General features: G+C 49.6%; 2 protein-coding genes across 3 annotated transcripts; one reads left to right on the top strand and one right to left on the bottom strand.

Moving 5' to 3' along the window:
• Window positions 1–6,192: 6,192 nt before the first annotated feature.
• Window positions 6,193–14,599, bottom strand: LOC119091563 (pyruvate dehydrogenase protein X component, mitochondrial). Its single transcript, XM_037214374.1, has 10 exons — window positions 14,272–14,599; window positions 13,445–13,626; window positions 12,961–13,063; window positions 12,542–12,641; window positions 11,994–12,145; window positions 10,259–10,419; window positions 9,787–9,963; window positions 8,364–8,548; window positions 6,767–6,867; window positions 6,193–6,359 (listed from the first exon to the last, which is right to left on the bottom strand). The coding sequence occupies exons 1-10, from the start codon at window positions 14,405–14,407 to the stop codon at window positions 6,193–6,195; spliced, it is 1,464 nt and encodes a 487-aa protein (XP_037070269.1). The 5' UTR covers window positions 14,408–14,599.
• Window positions 14,600–14,946: 347 nt separating this feature from the next.
• Window positions 14,947–16,876, top strand: Dim1 (thioredoxin-like protein Dim1). 2 transcript variants are annotated; one of them, XM_037215656.1, is made up of 2 exons: window positions 14,947–14,993; window positions 16,148–16,876. In XM_037215656.1, the coding sequence occupies exon 2, from the start codon at window positions 16,220–16,222 to the stop codon at window positions 16,646–16,648; it is 429 nt and encodes a 142-aa protein (XP_037071551.1). In that variant the 5' UTR covers window positions 14,947–14,993; window positions 16,148–16,219; the 3' UTR covers window positions 16,649–16,876. The 2 variants fall into 2 exon arrangements, with proteins under 2 accessions (XP_037071551.1, XP_037071550.1); XM_037215655.1 differs by having other exon boundaries at window positions 14,947–15,079.
• Window positions 16,877–17,375: the final 499 nt, after the last annotated feature.

The raw sequence follows: 17,375 nt of genomic DNA, 5'->3' as shown, positions 1-17,375 counted from the left end.
ATTCCAGTGTGGATTCGGTAATCACCCTGCTGCATGTCACGCAGTCGTGAATACCAATATATTAGGTGTAACGACATTGGGCTCAAACTGCTGCTGAAGGTGGCCGAATTGTTTATGTGTAGTTGATGCCGTCTGGGAGTCCTGCAAAGCCTATCATGCTGTTGTTGTGCTGCATTTAATTCAATACCCAGTTAACGGTGATCTTGGAACTCTTGAAAACTTGGTAGCCAGTCAATTTTTATTTATGAATACCACGGGGATGCTGGAAGATTTTGAAGATTCGGGTCGCCCCTGGTAAGAGCATTTACTTTACGCATCCCCTTTCTTTTGTATGTCAGGTTGATGTCAATGGGTATACACGACTGAAAATTTTTATTGCATGATGAGCATGCCAAAGATGCTGTTTGTTCGTGGCTCATTCATTACCCCTCGCCCTGATTGGCCGTTTTCCATAACGTGGACTGATGAGGGGATCGATACGACCCCTTTTCCATTGTGTTTCGAGCCTACTGAAGATAGAGCCTCGTGGAAAGAAAATGGCAGGTTGTCTGAACTAGACCTCGCTATTGATAAAAAATTATGCTGCTAGATTATAGATCGAGTCAAATTTTCCTGAAAATCGAACTTTCCCAGCTTTACATGCTTTTATGTATGAGACCATACTCCGTGGTGACACTAAATCTATGCAAGAGTGTTCCTTGCACAATTTTGAGTGTGATGGTGCGTAGTTTTTTGTGTTCTGAGCATATACATGTTATGCATGCTTCCGTTATGTAACAGTGTTGGCCTGCCGCCCGCACTGTCCATCGGATCACAGTGCAGTGCTCCACAAACCATCGCAGAAACTCAGAAACCAAGAGCGCCAGGGACAGGTTTTTTTATCTCAAAACGCGCACAACAAATGCCTCAGAGGATGCTGAAAATTTTGGCCATTCGACTGATTAACGAACGAAGTTTGGCAACCGATAGCACGACGTACCGGACAGACACGCTCAGAAAACCCTAAGGAGCACATCCCCTAACGGGGCGAGGGCTAGTCTGTTATTTTATAGGTTGATTGCCAGTCAGCTTAACACAATGTCACTACTTCCGTTCTGTTCCACACTCACACAAGCTTTCGCCTAATGCGAAGGCATAACCTATAGCAGGCTCGCACGACCACTCTGCGGTTTACAAGCTAACGCTATGCCATCCCCTTAGTTTCACCTACCAGGGCATAAATATTCCCTGTACCATCTAAGGTTTAAGGTTAAGGTCAGCTTTAAAGTTTACACAGCGGACAAATATAAGTTTGCATTGTTCTATGCATCACGCAAAGGAACACCTATACGAAAGCTTGTGTACGCCAATTCAGCGAAGAAATCAGGCAGACGTGGCTGTACGTAACATTCAGGATAACAGCTTGACCAGAACACAGTCAAGCAATTACAGTGACATCCATTTTTAACAACACAGCGGTTCTTCGGTGGTTCCCCGTCCCACAGAATTGAACGATCACTACGGATCAACAGACGACGCGCGCCACCAGGCATGACGCTCCATGTTGGAGCCACGTTCCTCGCGAAACAGTGCTGAGGACCAAACGCGCCGCAGAAACACTCACAAACCGACACCGCGATCGTCGGTCACAGCGCAGTCACACGCTTTCGTCATTGTAATACACCAATCTGCGATCGCCTTCGGATTTAAGACGCGCAAGCCGTTCCTAATCAACCGCTTTCACAAACTTCATTGTCAGGCAGGACCTCAGGCATCGGACGGGCCTCCGCTGAGACGTAGAGCACAGAACAAATCAGATCAGCTTCTTCAGGTGCGCGCTGCTAGCTTTTGGTCAGACACATACACTGGCACTGCAAGCACCAAGATGTTTCCGCGAAACTCACCGTTGAGGCCACAGTTGCTCCCTCCACAATAACCCGGAACTTGTTTCCCTCCTACTCCACGTGTGGTGCCCTACTGCAACCGACATTGCCGCCACTTGAAGTAGGGTCCCGGCAGCTCTTCTTGAAATAGTTAATCGCACTTGAAAATGCAGACTTATCTCTTTATAAATTGTCACGAGGACACTGTTTATGCAGAAATAAATCAATTTCGACCTATACGCTCTTCTTACATTAACATAATTCCGTTTCGCTTCAGGACTTCCTTTTAGCTGGGCGTATGCCCTCAGCAAATCGTAAGCCAAGATGCGGTAGCTGTCGGAGTGCCTTGCAAAACGTACAAAAGAAGGAATGTTGTTCAGATCTCTCTCTCTCTCTCTCTCTCTCTCTCTCTCTCTCTCTCTCTCTCTCTCTCTCTCTCTCTCTCTCTCTCTCTCTCTCTCTCTCTCTCTCTCTCTCTCTCTCTCTCTCTCTCTCTCTCTCTCTCTCTCTCTCTCTCTCTCTCCTCTCTCTCTCTCTCTCTCTCTCTCTCTCTCTCTCTCTCCTCTCTCTCTCTCTCTCTCTCTCTCTCTCTCTCTCTCTCTCTCTCTCTCTCTCTCTCTCTCTCTCTCTCTCTCTCTCTCTCTCTCTCTCTCTCTCTCTCTCTCTCTCTCTCTCTCTCTCTCTCTCTCTCTCTCTCTCTCTCTCTCTCTCTCTCTCTCTCTCTCTCTCTCTCTCTCTCTCTCTCTCTCTCTCTCTCTCTCTCTCTCTCTCTCTCTCTCTCTCTCTCTCTCTCTCTCTCTCTCTCTCTCTCTCTCTCTCTCTCTCTCTCTCTCTCTCTCTCTCTCTCCTCTCTCTCTCTCTCTCTCTCTCTCTCTCTCTCTCTCTCTCTCTCTCTCTCTCTCTCTCTCTCTCTCTCTCTCTCTCTCTCTCTCTCTCTCTCTCTCTCTCTCTCTCTCTCTCTCTCTCTCTCTCTCTCTCCCTCTCCTTTCCTCTCTTTCTGCAATGAAATGTCTCTGATTGATAAAAGAAAGACCCTGGGCTGGTGGTGTTTCAGCATAATGAGTCGAGAACCCTTATCCTGAACATAATCAACCTTCATGTACCAGGAGATACTGTTTAAACGACGCCATCAAGCCAGCATTCCCTACATCGACAAAATTCGACGTTTTATGCTGTGCTCATTCTCACGAGCGATCACGAGTCCATCATGAGTCCATAATGAGTCCAAATATTCAAGTTTCCGCTTTATATTTACCTTGAAGCACGCCATGAAACACGGTCAGGTGTTAAATGTCAGTTGGCGGGACGGATCGCGTCGATCACTGCGGCACGTTCAGCTTTCATTAAGCTTTCGTCGCCAAGTTCTGTCGATGACCCGGATTTCGCAACCGATTGGAGCGGCCAGGTCTCACTCCTCAAACACTGCTAGGACGGTGGGGCCAGGGCTCACTTCACAAACGCTGCTAGGATGGTGGGGCCAGGGCTCACCCCTCAAACACTGCTAGGATGGTCGGGCCAGGGCTCATTTCACAAACGCTGCTAGGATGGTCGGGTCAGGGCTCACTTCACAAACACTAACTAACAGTGCCCCAGGTGGCCAGAAACGGCTCACTGAACGTCCCGAGGGACTAAGTGGGGCCTACTGAGTACCCAGAAGCGATATTTGGCTATTTTCGAAGCTTCTGTTTGGCAAAGAATCTCTCTTGGCGTGTTTCTCAGTTTGTGCGATGATTTTTTATTTGCGTTGCGCGGGCCGGATCACTTTTACAATAAGTTCTTGAGCAGCTTGACATATATTCTTTGAACCCCCACATTTTTTGTTTTGGGGTCCGGGGAGCCGACCCCCGCCCCGACTCCCACAGAATCTCTCGCCATGTATGCAAGGCTTATAACGATTGTGCGCCTAGTGGCTGAGGTCTGCCATGAAACCATGGAGTTAATGGAATGGAAACAATATGTCGTATAGGGCTAAGTTTGATCTGATTTGGTTAAGTCCAATCTGCTCTCATTTTACGTACGCTTGGTGTGGCATCCAGGCATCAGGTTGTCAGATACACTTGGCCAAGTCTAATCCACAGGCATGGGCCTGCGCTACGTCGATTCCACTATTGCTATTTCTGAATCCTTTGAATCGGCGAGTCCGTACCCGATCCCAAGTCCTTTGTGAAGGCATGGGTTCGGCTGAGAAATCCCGCTGTCCACAAACCGCTTGACAGTCTGACCAAATTTGAACTGACGCCACGTAATTAGAGACAGCCATGAACATCTGCAACTAAAGGAGGGAGGGACGAAAGGAAGCACAGTTCGGTAGCTCGGTAAGCCAGAGAGAAACTGAAGCTTTTTGACATCGGCCAGTTTTGAAAGGAAACTCACCAATTTTCGAAATGGGGGGCGTCACCATCGTCCGGTAATCGGAGAGGGGGCAATAAGAACCTTTGAGAACTGAGAAGGTTTAAGGTGCATTCTTTACCTCAACACCACAGGCATTATGTCAAATACTCGCGATTATTGAGAAGAACGTGTACCGGCCCGTCTCGTGTTGCTGCCCCTACGCACCGGATCTCTTCTTCAGAACAATTCAAACAATTTGCTTGAAAACTCAACCACCGCAACCAGTACAACCACTCAATTGACGAAAAGACACTACTAAGGATGCATTGGGTTTGACAGGGGGAGCCAGATGTTCCTGTCCAGTGGAGCGGGCAACTCGTTGATTACCTGTAGAACACCTGTCCTGCAGCAAGGCACTAGGTCATGCCGCGACCTAATGTGACGGCCGGGGAGCGGCCACTGTCTGCGCCGCATACCGCACCGCCGCCAACTGTCGCCAATGACGCGAGCCAACCGGTGTCGAGTTGGTTAATGAACTTGTTGCAAGATAGTCGATCAGGCTGTTCTCCACGTACTGGTAGCACAGGCAGCACAGGTGGTCGTATTGTGAGATGGAGGGTGGGCTCTGTATATCTTAGATGGAAGCTGCGCACTCGATCTTTTAGGACAGAACAAACGATCAGCGGCAATGCAGAAGCGAACAGAGGAATAGTCGTGTTAGAACGGCTGTGGCACAAGTACGTGTACTGACAGAGCGATGCATTTGTCCATGTGCACAGGACAGTTGGAGATGACGTTGCTCATGACATCGTGATTCATTAGGCTGGGAAGGTAGCGGACAACTACCAGCGTCTGCAACAAGAACCGCCGCGGTCGCCTCCCGGTGATTGACATCGGCCCACGCACCCTCAGCGCGTCACCACTCGTCTGGCGGTGCCCCCCCCCCCCCCCTCCCACCTGGCCGGCACGATGCCCCCGCCACCCGCCTGACGGCTCGCCGCCCACTTTGGCGGTGCCCCCTGCACCTGGTCGGCATGATGCCAGCGCCGCCACGCGGCCGGCTCACACACTGCTGCGCTCGCACAGGCAGCGGCGCCAGCGCATTACTTCAGGTTCAGCAGGTTTTGAACGCTGGAGCATTTGAGCGCTGGCCCAACTTTACAAAGAACGCTTAAAAGCACAGTACAGCGCAGCTTAAAACGTCAGTGTTCACGCTTTAACCAACGGTCGCCTGATAGCGCCCTTTAACCAGTGCCCCCTGGCATATTAGAGGTCGATAATTGTCAGCATAACACTGAGCTCGAAGTGAGACAGCCGCCACGCAGGCTGCGTGGATACGGGAGACTGCAGTCATGCTTTCGTGGTGTCACACCCTGTGGCACGTTGCCTGGAAGGAGGCTGGTGTGGAGGTCGTATGCTTTTCGAATGTCCTGGCTCTTAAACATAACAGATAGAGGCCCCCATCCTTACTCTGGATCAGGCTGTGATCCACTGACGCTGAGACGGTATTGTTAAAATGACAGCGCACCCATTACCTGGACGCGCTAAGCCAGACATTTACAAGTGACTGAGCAAAGTTCACAACCGTTGTATTGCCAGACGATACACACATACGAGAAACAGTCCATAGATCTCCCAGGTTGAACCCCGATCCGGTGTACGGCTCTTCAGTACCCACTGTATGCAGACTGGGGAGGAACTGGTGGGGATAACAGGCAATTCAAAACAATACGCGCTTTACCGATCGTGGTGTTATCACATATGGGAGCAAAACACCGTTATTCCACCTAGCAGACCGACCCATTCACTACAAAGAACCAAAACAACCAGGCGGAGCCACATCACAACAGAACGCCGCGCCGCATCGACCGGCCGTGACTCTACTCCGCCGCACTAACAGCCGGCCGGTCCTGGGCCCCACCAGCGCTGGAGCCCGCCCCCAAGCCGGCCACCGAACACGCGACCGCCGCACTTTCATGGGCCCGCGGCGCGCGCCCGATCAGCCGACTTGCAGGATCTCGCGGCGCGCGCTGGTCTGCAGGAGATCGGGCGCCGACAGCAGCGCCGCCAGCGTCTCCATGAAGGCGGCCGCATCCTGCTCGGACACGGCCCGGGCGTCGTACGACAGCGTACAGGTCAGCAGGGTCTCCGTGCTGCCGTCCACACCTGCAACGGCGGCAGCGGCAGGTGACGGGCGCGGCTGTGGCTCAGTACAGCTGTCAGATCAGTCCATCTCACCTCACATGCGCCACTTTCGAGTACAAATACGGCCAATCTACTGCACAACGTGCCAGAGGTCAAGACTGCAACACCCAATCTCTGACACTTCCTCCGATGAGGTAATGAGGTGATCGGATCATGCCAGGTGGGTAAGCTCTGACGGACAACCACGTCATAACACAACGCTTAAAAACCCGTTGACTATAAAACATTCATACGAGGTATAAAACAAACTCATGCGTTACACAAAACGTCACAAGTATTCGGTTTTTTCCGTGCTGAAGTGTCGGTCGAGCCACAGAGGTCCGGCGGCGGTTCGGGGGTATCGCGCCGTCAAGAAGCGGGGCCCATACCCGGCTCTGGCCGACCGCCGCCCACCGCCAGGATGCCGCACTGCGGCGGGTTGATGATGGCGCTGAACTCGTCCACACCGAACATGCCTAGGTTGGATATCCTGCGAACGGCACAACGCATGTGAAGAGCGCCGGCAGATGGAGGCCAGCGCGGCGTGCGTAGAACATCTGCAAACAGACAAGGAGACGGGGGAATCCCCTTCGGGTGTTTTTCAACAAAAGAAACTCTTTAACCCGATAGCGAAATAGCGTCAGTACAAATGCACACCAATTTAGACATCTAGCCTCGAGGAGCACGGACAGGGATCCACGCCACCGATGCGCTAATTCTGCCGCCGTTTCGTAGCAATCACAGAAACAATGTTTTGCGATGATACTAGCATACAGATGTAAACCATGCTTGCCGAGAGTATACATACTTACTTTTCGTTTACTGAAACAAGCCTTGCCCCTTGTTTCCTTGAACGCTTCAAACATCGCCGACATACAAGTTTCATCCGAGCGCGGCCAGTCCTACATGGGCAGTCCCCCCCCCCCCCTCCCCGGAGGACGGGATGTGCAAGGCCCGCCAAATTTGTGGTATTGTTTAATGACCACAGCAGCCAAGCAGATGTACCTTAAAAAAGTCCCAATTTTTTGAAGGATGGATTTCTGGGATCAAAGCTCACGCTAAGCAGTCCTTGTATGAGCCCTGATCCCTATCCGATCGTGAAATTATGGGTCAACAACAAGGCTAAATAGCGAGCACCTAAAGCGACTCGAACCCACCTCAACACAGGGGGGTGGGCCGGAAGGCAAACGCTCTAAACCCACCTCGACACCAAAGGGTGGGTCAAAAGGCAGGCGCTCTAAACCCACCTCGAAAAGGGAGGGTGGACGGGAAGCCAAACGCTCTAAACCCGCCTCGACGCAGGAGCGTGGGTCGGAAGGCAAACGCTCTAAACCCACCTCGACACGGAAGGGTGGGTCGGAAGGCAGACGCTCTAAACCCACCTCGACCCGGGAGGGTGGGTTGAAAGGCAGGTGCCCACTGAGCTATCCAGTGAGCTATCTGGACGGAATATTCGACTTTTTGTGAAACATATCCGGAGTCTCGCTCGTGTTGAACATCAATGATGCCGTTTTTTAATCTTCACGTTTATTAGCCCCTCATCTCTCCCGCCTCACTGCGATCCTTCACAAAGTTCTTCCCGGCTGTTATCTTATGTCTAGATTAACGGGACCCTGGGAAGCCAATGTTGGTCTGTTACGCAGTTAGCACCTTAAAGTGCTGATAATTCAGCACGAAACTAGCAAATGCAGGTCACTGAATTAGCACACGCAGGTCACTGAATTAGCAGATGAAGGATTTTGTAGACACCACCACCAGCTATAAGCTTTAAACAGCTGATAAACCGTGTTTTCATTTGCGTTTTGTAATGCAGAAAAATTGCAAACAATCGCATTCTCAAGTTACGATATTTCTCGCCGTCTGTTCGTCAGGATATATGCACCGAATTCAGCAGGTGCCTACAGGCTACAGTGCAGGGCGCACGCGGCAGTGCAGGGTGCCGAGTCCCCTCCCCGCCTCCCGCCGCTCCGCCTCCGGCCGACTCACGTGAACGTGCCGCCCTGGAACTCGTGCGGGCGCAGCTTGCCGTCGCGTGCGCGGCCGGCCAGCTCCTGCACGAGGCGTCCGATCTCCGCCACCGAGCGGCCGGCCGCGCCGCGCACGATCGGCGTGATGAGGCCGGCGTCCGTGGCCACTGCCACGGCCACGTCCACATCGGCCGCCCGCTCCAGCTGCCCGGCGACAAGGCGGTGACGGTCAGAGGTGGCCGGCGGGTCACTGGCACCTACGCGTCTGGGAAACCAGAGGTGGGGGTTCGATTCCCCGCGGTGTCCGCTCTCCCTGCCAGGGCGAGAGGCAGGCGACGCCGTATAGCCTCAGCAGCTGAGTGCGTCGTTAAGCCCCATGATACACACGTCACTGGTACTGGTGTCACTGGACTGGCGGGACGCTGGAGGGCGGGGCATCAGCTGACGGATGGGACGGTGCGGTGGGCCGGTAACACGGTCAACGGGAACTGACGACAGATGGTCGCTTTGTCATGACGACCGAACGGATCACACTTCTTACGACTGAATGGCTTCAATTGCCGGTTGTGGCTACCGCGGTGTGACGTAGGCGGGGTCAACTTGAAACTAATGGGCATTAAATGCGCAATCAACTACAAAAACACCGTGCCGGCCAAATGACACACGCAGATAATGACCACCGGGCCAATGAACTGCACGGCACAGGCCACTGAACTGGCAGAAGCAATTCACTCGCAGATGAAGGATTTTGCAGACACACTGCCACCAGCTGTCTGCAGGTGCCCGCGTGAGACAGGCCCCATGTCCTTCCTTTCTGAACCTTCTTCACAGCGAGCCGTGGGCCGAGGATTCTTTTCAGCGCGCTAGCATGGACGCTGCCGGGCGGCCGCAGACTAACCAAGCACACCCAGCCCGCGTCCCTGCCGTGATCCCACGCACCGGGCCGTTGCATCATCAGCCGGCCTGCTGGCTACCTCAAGGCCACTAGCCACGACGACAGAGATGTTCGTGCATCCATAGGTCGCCCAACAGGGTGCATTGCGCCCCTCCAGACTTTTCGGAAACACAACAGACGGCCGCAGCACAAGAGCTCCACCATTACGAAAGCCGAGCCCGTTCGGGACGATGAAGCTCTGCGTGAGTAACTGAGGGAGTACCTGTTACGGCGCTGGCCTCGCCAATTTGCCACACACGGTTAAATAAACCGTAACCCCGTTCCTTGCAAGGTGCCACGAAGATCGAGCGGAGGTCAACTGGTCGAAGCCGGGCACGACCGCAAGGCGTCACTGGACAGCCATACACGGGCCACCAGGTTACTCACAGGGACATTTGTGAACCCCTGGACGCTGGATCAACATTCGCTTAACTGCCCATCAGGAAAGAGGCCAACAATCCCCATTGGCCTCCGCCATCCGAGCCAGCCAGCGACATGTTCCACCGACCTGTTCGCCGTTCCAGACACAGTTAACTTCGGGATGCAGCCGGAGAGCAAGCGCCACCGTCTTGATGATGTAGTCGTTAAGGGAGGCCTGGACGCCCTCAGTTTTCAGCTGCTTCCGCAAGCTGAGCAGGCGATCAATGCGAGCCTCGCACTGCATGTAGGCGTGCGGTATTTCCGTCTGCGAACAACGGACGACTGAAAACGGGTACGGAAACACAAATGATACCACGACAAATATCGTCACACGGCGTTGGATCCAGACGAGGCCACCATGGCTAATTACATGTTTCAGCAACGACCCAAGTACATATTTGATGGGGTAGCCACAATGTCTTCTTATTGTAACGTGCATGGCAGAAGCAGCTGTGCGAAGCCCTGAGCCCTGACCATGATGCACTGACTGCAGTCGACAGGAGGCCAAACCCGTCCACAACGCTGCCCGGTAGCGACATAACCATGGCGTTAGTCACTACCTTGGACTGCGTGAGACGCTTGGCGATGGTCTTGCGCATGCTGGTCAAGGGCAGGTCAACATAGCCCTCGGCTGAGGCCTCCTGCTGCGGTGCCGGCGTCGGCGGGGCGGCGGGGCTCGTGGTGGAGGCCGGCGGCTGGCTGGCCCCATCTGGGCCGGGTACTGCCCGCGTGACAACGAGTCAGCGCCCGCCTCTCCGGCTGTCATCCATGCAGTACGGTCTGCGACGGTGAATATCATCCCAGCCGCACCGAAATTCTCCACCGGTGCACAGGGTAGCAGTCGGTAACGAGCGGCGGCGGGAGCCGGATGGTAATGTTGCAAGACAGCAAGCATTTCTCTTTGTTTGGCAACCGGACAGTGTTTTACATGGATGGCTTTCGGTGCCGCGTGTTTGTGAAGCACGGCTTATGAAGAAAACCCTCATCCATCATCCCGCATTTTGACGCCTGAACGTGTTCTCAGAACATTGTAAAGGCAGCATTACTGTCAAGCTTCATTGCAAACTGCGTGGTAACGAACCGGTTTTTTACAGTTACGGTGTCGGCAGGTATTTGCCCTTAACACACGATTGCGAAGGCGCCACTCCGTTCCCACCGAAGTATGTTGGAAGTACAGTCTCTGTACGGCGAATTTTTCACACTAACTCATACGGTTCAAGTGTTAAAGGTCCGCTCTTCGGAGAGCTGTAAACCGAGTCCCATCAAGACCATTTTGATGAGCCCGGCACCAACAGACAAGATTGTTTAATTATCTTCCGCTAGTCATTGACCATGCTTTGTTTATAAAATCCAAACTCTCACGGCGCACTGGGTCAGCTTTCATACACAGCACGCCATGAATGGTCCGACATTCGGGTACTTGTTTCCCACTCCCCTGTCGAGCGTGCCTGAATTGTTTGATAGCAGGCAGCAGTCAATGCACGTTATCAGTGCAATGCAGTTGACAATTCCTTCAGTCTATCAAACAAAAACATGGACATAACGTTCATTTAAACTTCAAATACATGCACGATTGTAGCATCCGTGCCCCGCTACCTTCAGCTACAAGCTGCCAGTTGTTCACTGGTAAATTAACGTTTTAGCCCTTAATTAAAAAAGAAGAACAAACTGGGATGATCCAGTAGATTTGTCCCAATATATCGCCCATTGTGCACTTCGTTTTTCTTTGCTTTCATAACCATATTGTACAAGTATGTCCATTTATAAATAATATATATATATATATATATATATATATATATATATATATATATATAGCCAGTAGATTGGCAACACTATATTAAATTACTAACAGACGTGTGTAACCGAAAGAGGGGCATCAGCTGTACATGGTATAGACCGGCACGCAAGCCGGACAGACTTAGGTAACCCGGGCGAAATACGGGCAACCAAACCTGATGGTCCTCTTTTTGTGAAAGTCACGTGTTCATCAGCCTATATCAACACTTAATTTACTCGCACCGTAGATGTCATTGTTAACACTATTCGCCGGTTGCTTATACATGTGGGTTTAGATTGATGTGATGCACAATGCCGATCTCCGCCGAGCACACTCTTGGAATAGCCAATTCCGATCTAGCGGTATTATGTATCTATCAGTATGCCAATCTGGTCCTGAAAATCACGCGCAAATATACACTGAGCCGCGTCCACGCGCACATCTACACAGGGCTCCTTCATCGCAGCCGAAAGAGATCGCTCTCCATCGGGTCCAGCAGCAGTCAGCCAACTCACCTGCCTGGGGCGCCTGCGGACTCAACCGGTTGGCGGTGATGTAGGCGAGCACGTCGCCCTTGACGATGTTGCCGTGGGGACCAGAAGGGGTCACCTTGGCGGCGTCCACGTTGTAGAGTTCGAGCAGCGTGCGCACGGCCGGACCTACCGTCCTGTGAGGAGAGAAAGCCATCGGAAGATCACGCCTTCGAGCAACTTACGGCCACAGTCAGATGCCTGACATCAGAGCACGCTAATAAAATGGAAGCACTGCATCAAACGATCAAACATACACAACAATGTATCATTCACGACAAAATGACGACATGGCATGGTAGTGGTATGACAGTAGGCTTCACTGTGAAGTGGAGTGTGCATCATAGACACTGTGAAAATAGAAAAAAATAGTGGAGTAATACAAAATAAAACTACAAGGGTTAATATGTGCACATCCTTCCTGTGCATGATGTGACTGTGCCTGCCTATATTGATGCAATGTCAGCTAGATTTTAGCCTATGTAGTGGCATGAATATGCAGGAATTTGGTTGGCATGAAGCCCGGTTATTACGAAGGAACAGCTCCAGCGTGACGCATTCCAGAGTATTCTTTAGTTGCTTCGGGTGTAGGTTGTGGCGATGTAGAGACAGGTTTAGTGGAGTCATCCGATTCTGGAAAATAAGCAGAGTAAGCCAGTCAAGTGACAAATGTGACAGCTGTAACTAAGCATTCAGCCACACATAAAATATATCAAACCACAGAATACTACACAGAAAGCTCTGGTAACAAATCCACACAATGATATCCAATGGGAAAGCTAACACATAATTCACGGATGTGAATGCTTAAATGTGCTTTTAAAAGGACACCTTATTAACAGATTCAATAATTTGGTTTCATTGTTGTGGTGTGAGCAGTAGATATGTGTGCAAAGCTACCATAATTTAATGCCTGATTGAAGTGTTCTTTAAGAAATACACTAGGCCTTACCCAAGCTTTCTGATGGCACCTCCACAGACTTCCAGTCCTCTCCTGGCTGGACCATTAGGGCAATCAATTTCCCAACAGAAATGTCTTTGCTGTCTTCTCCCATCTAAAACAAGCAGTTTATAGTCAATGCAGCTTACTGATTTTGCCTGCATCATGAAAAAATGGCCAAAATATTAACTGTTTTATCACAAACATAAAGGACACATTTATGTACATGACATGAAGAACCCTCAGTGGGATAAAGCCATCAATGCATCCAACATTGAAACTTGTAACTAAAATCAGAATTGGTTGGTATTGTACCTTTTCAGGTAAGCATAATTAATGATCCTGAATGAACAGATAATAGTAAGTGATACTTTATTTGAACACATACAACTCACCAAAAATGAGGCAAACACATGTACTTAGAATGACCACCAAAATAATCACTGGCAAGTGGCAGCCATACTCTGAAAATGTCCAGATCCACAACAAGACATACCAAAATCTTGGCCAAAATGCCCTCCTCTTCTACTTCAAATGAGACAACAGCTTTGTCTGTTTGTATATCACAAATGATGTCGCCTGGCTCCACTGTTTCTCCTTCTTGCTTCAACCATTTTACAATAGTTCCCTCAGACATGGTGGGGGACAGAGATGGCATTTTGATGGGAATGCCAGACACTGAAAAAAGGATCCATGAGCCATATGTAAATTGTTAGTCTAAAAGTTACAAAGATGTTCTGGCTAGAGCTGTGTATTTGGAGTGTTTAAATCTCCTGTAAGTAAGGCAATTGCAACACAGCCAAGACAACTAGCACATTTGTTAACATATACATACTATGCTGCTGACATACCTATACCAAAGCTGTGTGCACAAACATGCTACATAATGTTGTTAGGAAACATGTTGGACATAGTCTATGTCCCTCATAACCTTAATATGAAATGCAATGTTTAATCTATGAATAAAACATTGCGCAACACAAAACATTCTTGCAGATTATGAAGGAGATAGTTCTGTAAGGAATTTCATGTCTATCCAGCCTGAATTTTCTTACTCGGAACACATACAAACAAGCTTGATTACATCTGCCTCTAGAAGCATATACAAATCAGTCTAGTCAATCAAGCTGTGCATGAGTTTGAGTTGTGTGCTTAAAACAAGTTGATGTGCCACATCCAGCTCTCTTGGACATTTAAGAGCACTGCATGTTAAATGAGGTTTAAGGAACACAAACATTTTCCTCTGCAATGAAACATTGCACAAAACCATCCACAAGTGTTTTTTTTTAAATACACAGCGTTTTCTACCATAACATCACTCACCATTGCGGAAGAGTAATACATGGGGGAAAATAGTCTGCTGCATTGATGGGAGTTTGTGGGAAACTTGCCCATTGCATAATTTTGTGAATATCCTAGGCGTTCTTAGCCTGCCAGCACGAGCCAAGCACGCCGCCATCCTTGGGATGCTCTCGCTAGTCCGCGGTTCTTCTCACTAACAATTATGTATTTTATCCCAGGCTTGCTTTCGTGAAATATTACAATGTCCGACAGGTTGGCTGCACGTAACCCCTATCCCCAGCGTTGAGCATGGAAAGCTAAAGTATTTTTCGCTTTGTGGAAACAGGCCCGTCCACATCGATGTTCTTTACGCCCGTATCTTCTCGGTCATATTTGTCTTCATATAGGTATACGTTTATGGCGCAGCACATCTGAAAAGGGGATATGGCCACTAAAAGCAAATATGTCAGGTGTTTTGCGTGTACGCAGGCTGTTTATGTCAACATTTAAATTTAAAAAATTGTATGTGGCAGCCTTCTTCGCACAGTAAGCACCGTATTTGATCTTAGAACAACTTCAATTGAGCAAAAGACAACCATATGGTGAAACGTTGAATGCTAGTATGTATTTGGCATGCAAACCTGAAGGACGATAAATGTGACGGAAGCTTTTAGCAGTGAATTAGAGTGCTGGGGCTAGTTACTTTAATTACATTACCTTGAAACCCTCCGCGCAATCACTCATTCAAGGAAACGTTTTGGGAGGTTGGTTGCGGGGCTAGATTGCTATATTGTAACTGATCTGTTGAGCGTATTGGCCGTTATTGACATTATCGCGTGATATTCTTTGGGTGAGTCAGTTAAGCAATCGATCCGAGCTGGGGTGCGTGAATTGTCACTATTGGAGTGTCATATCGCATGTGGTTTTGTATGCGTTCGGTTCAAGGAGTGGGGGCGAAACCTTGCCTTCTCCTTCTGCCATACTTGGTTTCTGTATTGTAGGACATTGTTCCATCTGTATGAACTGTTAAAGATGGATTTCAGTTTGGCAATTTAGGGCAATTTGGCATGGCATTTGCTTGACATACACCAGGTTGAGGTTTGTGCATCAGTGTATTAAGGCATCCTGTGCAATGGGTAATTTTTTTGCACACTTGGATCCCTATGGGTGAGCACAGCTTCCTAGCTGACTGGAAGGCATGTTTTCAAACTGAAATTGTTAATATGATTTGTAAAATATGACACCATGGTGCAGACAATAAATAAACAACAATGTACTGAACATTATATGAAGCAAAATGTGTTATCAGGTTATCCTCAAATGACACATGTAGGACCCCAAACAGTCAATGATGTTTGATGTGCTACCATTAAAGCTTAACTGGCCCTTGGCATAACTTAAGCCAAGACCGGGATTGTGATTGAGGTCCATCATGTGCTGGTTCTGTTGAAAAAAGAGCCCTTGCCATGAAGAAGGGGCTGCCATAAGCAGTGACGTTATGCTGAAATGAAATAAGTTTGTTGGTCAGATGCACGAGCTCTCGGCTTTAAAACATCTTATGAAAAGTGTCAGTTTGTTGGTAGAATTATCAACATATGGTTTTTTAACAGGACAGTTTAAGGGTAGGGAGGTTTGGTTCATTTGTATGTGGTTCATTTGGTTTTTGGTTTATTTGTGTGTTGCTTCTCTCTGCATTATAATATCAACTCACTCAATTTTGTAGCATTGGTAATTCTTCTCTCCTAGCCATATGACCTGTCACCAGCACCAGAGGTGATGAAGATACATGGTCCAAGGCCCCATTTACCATCTCTGTAGGTGTGCACAGCTATCACTGTTCTTACAATGCAGGTGTTTAAATGGTTGTGGGGAAGGGCTGGCAGGCTTCTATTTGGACTGATTTGATACCTGCCCTCAGATACCACACCGGAACTGGACGCCGAAAACTGGGGTGAGGCAGGGGCCGGAGTCCTGCTGCTGTTCGACCATCATGTCTTACATGCTGCAGCATCTACACAATGGCTGGCAAGTGGACCAGGCCATCCTGTCGGAGGAGGACCGGACAGTAGTGATCCGTTTCGGCCACGACTGGGACCCGCAGTGTATGAAGATGGATGAAACTCTGTACAATATAGCTGAGAAGGTGAAAAATTTCGCCGTCATCTACCTAGTGGACATTACAAAAGTCCCGGACTTTAACAAGATGTATGAGTTGTACGACCCATGTACGGTCATGTTCTTTTTCCGCAACAAACATATCATGATTGATTTGGGGACGGGAAACAACAACAAAATCAACTGGGCAATGGAAGACAAGCAGGAAATGATCGACATAGTGGAAACCGTATACCGGGGTGCGCGCAAGGGCCGTGGTCTTGTGGTGTCACCAAAGGATTACTCCACCAAGTACCGATACTGAGACACTTAAGATCAGGACAATGAGGATTTTTTGTGCGGCTGTTACTTGTCTGTGTGGTGGACGTTCGTGACCATTGGTGTACATCAGGGCCGTAAACATTGGCTGCTCCTCGTGCTTATATTGTTTGGACTTGTCCTGCCTTGTCTGTGCTGGACATAACCACCATTGTCTGCGACGTTTACTTAGGTCCTTCCACCATAACGTGAAATATATGTAAATGCATCAAATGCACTTGCTGTATCAAACCTTACAATTTTGATCTGAACGTGGATCTAAGATGCAGGCATGCGGGACACGCTTTTGTAGATTCACAAACCAAAAATGAGTGCACTTGAACCATCGGGGGATTGTGTATCGACGCAGACAATTGGCAACGCTATGCGCAACGCCCTGATATCTTCGCATAACCAGGGCCATTCACACCCGCGGCAAAGGACTGGGTGGACTAGTGTGATGCCAAAGTCCCAGGCGCTAGCGAGGCGATGGAACAGCCACCGCTATGCCGAGTGCGCCGAATGTGCGTATGCGTGTTCGGCACAAATCAGCCTATCTTCCGCCAGTCTGTCGCATTTAGTAAGCCTTGAGTGTGCATGTGGCTTGTGTGTTACGTCCACCTGTGGCGACGTCCTGGGCGTCGTCGCTCGGACGCTCCAGAATTTCGTCTCCAGGAAGGGGACGTGAGTTTTATGTGGGTCGTTACCGTGCAGCAAGATAGGGTTCAGACCTT

Source organism: Pollicipes pollicipes, unplaced genomic scaffold (assembly GCF_011947565.3).
Source record: "Pollicipes pollicipes isolate AB1234 unplaced genomic scaffold, Ppol_2.1 Scaffold_3447;HRSCAF=4054_pilon_pilon_pilon, whole genome shotgun sequence".
Classification (NCBI taxonomy): domain Eukaryota; kingdom Metazoa; phylum Arthropoda; class Thecostraca; order Pollicipedomorpha; family Pollicipedidae; genus Pollicipes; species Pollicipes pollicipes.
The sequence above is the reverse complement of the archived record's forward strand: the minus strand, read 5'-3'. Positions and strand labels throughout refer to the sequence as shown.

Excerpts from the sequence above, each read along its gene's own strand:
- Dim1 (XM_037215656.1), top strand. The coding sequence starts at position 16,220 with ATGTCTTACATGCTGCAGCATCTACACAATGGCTGGCAAGTGGACCAG.
- LOC119091563 (XM_037214374.1), bottom strand. The coding sequence starts at position 14,407 with ATGGCGGCGTGCTTGGCTCGTGCTGGCAGGCTAAGAACGCCTAGGATA. Across the intron at positions 6,868-8,363 it reads TTCCAGGGCGGCACGTTCAC|GATATCCAACCTAGGCATGT; the intron begins GTGAGTCGGCCG and ends TGCCGTTCGCAG. Across the intron at positions 6,360-6,766 it reads CGGCGGTCGGCCAGAGCCGG|GTGTGGACGGCAGCACGGAG; the intron begins GTATGGGCCCCG and ends CCGCCGTTGCAG.